General features: G+C 39.1%; 1 protein-coding gene across 1 annotated transcript; it reads left to right on the forward strand.

The window, feature by feature from the left end:
* Positions 1 to 635: 635 nt before the first annotated feature.
* On the forward strand, positions 636 to 2,771 carry LOC115231087 (dynein intermediate chain 2, ciliary-like). The gene has a single exon (XM_029801174.2). The coding sequence runs from the start codon at positions 662 to 664 to the stop codon at positions 2,534 to 2,536; it is 1,875 nt and encodes a 624-aa protein (XP_029657034.1). The 5' UTR covers positions 636 to 661; the 3' UTR covers positions 2,537 to 2,771.
* The last annotated feature ends 3,523 nt before the right edge of the window (positions 2,772 to 6,294 follow it).

Here is a 6,294-nt window from a genome sequence, read left to right on the forward strand (position 1 = left end):
AGATAGAGAGAGAGAGAAGGGATGAGGGAGAATAGTGAAGAGGCACGGTGAGAGTGGTGAGCGAGAGAAAGAACATTTTGCCACGTGACTAGTTTCTGTCTTGTTTTGTTTTGGAGACGCAGCTTAACGTGATAGAATAGAATAGAAAAGAATAGATAGATAGATAGATAGATAGATAGATAGATAGATAGATAGATAGATAGATAGATAGATAGATAGATGATAGATAGATAGATAGATAGAGCAAATAAAAACAAACCAGATTATTTTGAATTCGTCGACAACGAACGGTTTGTCCAGTTGAGAGTTTATTGGAACTGTTTGTAGATTGGCTTTAGTTTTACTCCCAGTTGGTAACTGTATAAACACAGATATGTATATATAGCTGCACACACACACACACACACACACACACTCACACACACACACTCACACACACACACACACACACACACACAAATGCACAAATATATTTCCATGTATACCCATGTAGACCTACTCTGTAACTACTTTAATACATACAAACACATGACATTTTATATTACGCTCACGTAAAAGATATAGACGTACACACATTTTTTTGTTTGATATATCTATCTATAAATCTTTTTTTTTTGTTTTTTTTTTTGCTTGGTGTTGAGCAAAAGAACAGAGTGTAACAATGATTACCAAAAAGAAAAGCATAATGAAAAAAGATAAAAAAGACAAAGCGGTGACCGAACAGACTGAGCTTGAAGCAGCCAGACCGGATATGTTAACTCACCGCAAGTCAACGAAAATGGAAATGAAAACCAGCGAACTGAAAATGAAAGAAGAATTCAGTCTTGTATTGACCCCGACTGTGAAGTCAGAGTATGACAATCTGGTTCGTTTCGACTTCAAAACGTCACAATATGCTGAGGTACCATTTCCAGACCAAGCTATCACTTTGCTGTTGCTGCAAGGAACTTTGATCCACAAAGATATGGCAGAAAGTCCCAAACCAAAGGCAGAAGTTCCAATATTACCTACATTAGATGAACCGGAGCAGGAACTGTCTACAGAGCGGCTTGTTGAGAAAAAATTGGTGAATGCTTTTAATTATGGTGATCGAGGGTCCCAAACCTTCAACTACAGAGCTCGTGAGCAGGGCACTCTGACGGATCCGCCGCCAAAATCGACGTTTTCGGCTAATGTTAATCAATGGGAAATTTACGATTCTTATATAAGAGATTCCAAAAAACACGAAACGGAGAGGAAAAAGCCACCAGTCAGCACCAGTTTCTTGGATTCTAAAACAGCTATTAAGATGATGGAAAGAATGGTAAATCAGAATATTTTCGACGAGATCACAAATGATTACAGATATTTTGAAGATGAATCCGATGAATTTCACATTAGCTATGGTACCATGTTACCCCTTTGGAAGTTCTCCTACCAAAAAACCCTGGGTTTCAGTGTAACGTCCTTATGTTGGAACAACCGTTATTCGGATTTCTTCGCTGCCTCCTTCGGCTCCTATAATGTGTTTCAGCAAAGATTCGGCGGCTGGCTGCTATTGTACAGCTTGAAAAACCCGTCGTATCCAAAGTACATATTTCAAACCAACAGCAGCGTTATGGCTTTGGACTTCCATCCCGAATTCGCTTACTACATTTGTGTCGGGCTTTACAACGGTCATGTTGCCGTGTATGATCTTTGCAAGAGTCAGGATGCTTTAGTTCAGAAATCCTCCAGTTTCACAGGGAAACACCACTACGAGGTGACTGAAGTGAAATGGCAACCGAAAACCGAAGATGTGGATTTAATTTTCTGCTCGGTGTCTACCGACGGAAGGATCTTGCAATGGAGTCTCGTCAAAGAGGAACTAGTCCAACTGGAACTGTTGAAACTTGAAATAGATCCACTCCCTTTCTGGGACAGTAACATATCGATCTTGCCATTCGGTTGCGGTAGCTCGTTCAATTTCCATCGCAAGTGTGATCATTTGTATTTGCTCGCCACGCGGACGGGCAAAGTTCACGTCTGCTCAAAAAGATACTGTAATGAAGTCCTGTACACGCTGGAAGCCCATTCTATGAACGTGAATAAAATTGAATGGAACCACTACCATCCAAATACATTCATTACTTGCAGCGACGATTGGAGTGTAAAAGTATGGGAATACAACGAGCAATACAAACTCCCTCTGTTCACGTTCGATCTGGGCAGCAAAGTGACTGATGTCGCCTGGGCTCCATATTCGGCCAGTGTGTTCGCTGCCGCTACGTCGAAAGGTCGTGTCCTCGTGTACGATTTAAACCTAAACCGCTACGAACCGATGTGTGAACAAGTGGTGGTGAAGAAGAAAGACACTGAGGTTACTCGGGTAGCTTTCAACCCTCAAAATTTCAGTATCATTGCCGGGGACAGCAGGGGAGATGTGACCGCCCTGAAACTGTCCGCTAACCTTCGCAAAATGCCGAAATTGAGGAAAGGAGATCCACCTCTTGACGGAGCAGCGAAGGAGGCAGCAGAGACAGCTAAACTGGACAGAATATTCTCAATGGCCAGATAAAATTCATCATCAGCATGATAATCATCATAATCATCATCATCATCATCATCATCATCATCATCATCATCATTATCAAAACCATCAACAACAACAACCACAACGATAATAATGATTATCCTATTTACTAAAGACACAAATCCTGATTTTTGGAGAGAGGAGGCGAGTCAACTATATCGACCCCAGTGTGTAACTGGTACTTATTTCATCGACCCTGAAAAGATAAAAGGCAAAGTCGACCTAGGCGGAATTTGAACTTAGAATGTAAGGACGGACAAAATGCCGCTAAGTATTTAACCCGGCGTGTTAACGATTCTGATAATAGCAACGGCGACAGCAACCAGAAAAATGGTGGATTACAGCAGGAGTAACAGTAGTAGCCTTAATAAGAATGATAACAACACCACCACCAACAACAACAACAACAAAGACAGTAAAAACAATAACATGAGTAACAACAGCAACAACAACTACAACAGAAGCACCGCCCAGCATTGGCAACAACGCTTAACGACCAAGAACAATGGTTAAAGCAACATCTAATAACCCATTTCTTTATTACCCACAAGGGGCTAAACACAGAGGGGACAAACAAGGACAGACATAGGTATTAAGTCGATTACATCGACCCCCAGTGCGTAACTGGTACTTAATTTATCGACCCCGAAAGGATGAAAGGTAAAGTCGACCTCGGCGGAATTTGAACTCAGAACGTAACGGCAGACGAAACCGTAACAGCGACAACGATGACGCCACCATCACAATGTCAACCAAGGAACGTCAACGCCAAAATCGTCACCGCCATCACGACTACAGCCAACATCAGCATCAACAACAAGAACAACTATAGTAACGACTATAATACCAGTAATATCAGCAACAGGGATTCTAACAACTTCGATGTGCCAATCTTCATCACCGTCATCACTGTCATCATCATCAGCATCATCATCATCTTCATCATCATCACAACCTCTACTACCACCGTCCTCATCCTCATCTTCTTCGTCGTAGTCGTCATTATTTTCCTCCTCATCCTCCTCATCATCATCCTCATCATCATTATCGTTATCATTATTATCATCATCATTATAGTAACCAGTGTCGTTACCAACAGTGTTGTAACAAAGTATTTAACAATCTACAATACAGAGCAAAAGAGAATTTTCAAAAAAAAAAAAAGAGCGTTTCAAAAAAAAAAGAAAAGAAAAAAACGTTTCAAAAAAAAATACAAGAAAAGAAATAAGAGGAAAAAAATGGGAAAAAAGAAGAAAATTAATTGAAAAGAACACACACACACACACAGAATTTTCAAAAAAAAAAGGAAGAAGAAACAAAATAACGTTACTGACGGTGAGCAAACGAGGTGAGTCTATTGAGAGAAAATGATGGCATTTGATGATGGCAGACGACTGAGTCTATTATTGAAAAATGAGATGGTGAAATCTCTGAAGGTTTGGAATATTTGTCTTTTACAGTAAAAAACACTATTTTCTGTCAAAATCAAACTTCTGTTTCTTTTTTCTTTCTCTTTTTTTTCTTTTCTATTTATTGATTGACTCAATAACGTCTTGTATTTTTAATCAAACCCATTTGCATCATCATCATCATTGTTCGACCGTGGTCGAGACAATGGAATTTACCACACTACGCCAGACTTCACGGTCCATCATAGCATTACGGAGGTCCTGTTGCTGGATGCCTGTATCCCTGGAGATTACATCAGGGTAGGAGAGTGTGCGCCCTCTGGTATTGCGAGTAGATGGCTTCCAGAGGAGAAGAGTAGAGATTACCTCTTTTTCAGCTCTACAACAATGTCCAGCAAACTGGACTCTCTTACCTTTCACAAGAGATGACACAGGCGGTAGTAGTTTCCCATATATTTCCCTTTTGCGGTACGAGGGATCTCTCCGATGTTATGGTCTGTAACAGCTGAAATATTTCGAAAGCAAATTCTATCTTGTATCTTTTATCTTCTACTTGTCTCAATCATTAGACTGCAGCCATACTGGGGCACCGGTTGTCAAGCGGTGGGGGAAGGACAAACACAAACACGCACATACTTTCATATATATATATATATATATATATATATATATATACCTATTGTTTTAAGGAAATTTCATTCCACTAAAATACTGGTATTGAACCAGTATTTCCTAGCATGCAACCATCCCTTCACGAGATCAACACACCCTCTAATTAAATTTTTGTATATATATATATATATATATATATATATATATATATATATATATTATATATATATTATATATATATATATATACATGTATATATATATATATATATATATATACATATATAACGGGAAGCTTTATGAAAATAAACAAAAGACGAAGGCAAGTGGAATACAAACAAACAATTGTATTAGTATGGCGCTCAGGAATATAAATAAAACAAGTCTTTTACGTTTCGATATATATATATATTTATATATCGCCGTGATCACTGTAACTGACCAGGCTCTCAGATGTTGCTACACATCGCTGGTCACAATGCGCTTCGCATTGTTTTAGCCTTCAAATGACGCCACCCCACAGGCTAAGTGAGCCGGCCAACAGGAAAATGAGAGAGAGAAAGTTGTGGCGAAAGAGTACAGCAGGAATCGTCACCCCCACCCCCACCCCCCTTGCCGGAGTCTCATGGAGCTTTTAGGTGTTTTCGCTCAATAAACATCATTCACAACGCCCGGTCTGGGTAAAACCTCAAAAGGAATCGGACCGTCAATTATTTATTTTGAATTTTTTTCACTTTCGAACGGAGGCAACCGTCTGGATATAATTCAATCATGGCGGAATTTGAACTCTGAACGTAAAGAGGGACGATATTCTGGGAGCTCCTTTAGAAACGCAAATCTCCAAGAAAATGAAATGTAATTTTAAAAGAAGTTATGAAAATGGAAAATATATACAAAATAAATGATGTATGCAATTTTTTAATTTTTTTTATTGCATTTCATATTCTTGGAGACGTGCGTTTCTAAAGGAGCGTCATGTTCTGCTAAGCACTTTGTCCGGCAAGCTAACGATTCTGCCAGCTCACCGCTTTAAAGTTTAATGACATTAGTTTCAAATTTTGGTACAAGGCCAACAAGTACGAGGCAGGGGTCAGTCTATTATACTGACCCCGGTGTTCAACCCCGAAAGGATGAAAGGCAAAGTCGACCACGGCGGAACTTGGTCACAGAACGTAAAGACTGATAAAATGCTGATAGAATCATTCTTCTTTACAAATAAGTTTGGGATCTTTTCGGTTTGAACGGCAGTTTTTCCTAGCGGTGTCATATGAAATTGTCACCCATAATTATGACCCTAGTATCGATCTATTGTATTTCAATCTGTTTTAAGGTTAGGGTTAGGGGTGGGAGAAGGTTATCTTTTTTCCTTCACAAATGCAAATAAACCCAATCTGTTTCTTAAACGAGGGACATATTCATACGGCACAGAATGCTTTTTACCTCAACAGACGTCACTGATTGGTTGAAATTGCAGAAATTGAAGAAAAAAAACAACAAATATCTTACAAGCTATAGAATTTTCTCAATAAAGCCAAGAGAAAAAGATGTTTTATAAACACATTCTACCAGTATACGAAGTTTAAATTTTTTTAGTTACCTAGAAATTATGTTTCAAACTGCCGTTCAAACCGAAAAGATCCTATTTACTGATCATGGCATTTTTGTCCAACAGAATGAAAACTTTTTTCGCCACTGGGAATCAAACACTGCGACATCGACGGAA

This window comes from Octopus sinensis, unplaced genomic scaffold (genome assembly GCF_006345805.1).
Source record: "Octopus sinensis unplaced genomic scaffold, ASM634580v1 Contig17344, whole genome shotgun sequence".
Lineage (NCBI taxonomy): Eukaryota > Metazoa > Mollusca > Cephalopoda > Octopoda > Octopodidae > Octopus > Octopus sinensis.

Excerpts from the sequence above, each read along its gene's own strand:
- LOC115231087 (XM_029801174.2), top strand. The coding sequence starts at position 662 with ATGATTACCAAAAAGAAAAGCATAATGAAAAAAGATAAAAAAGACAAA.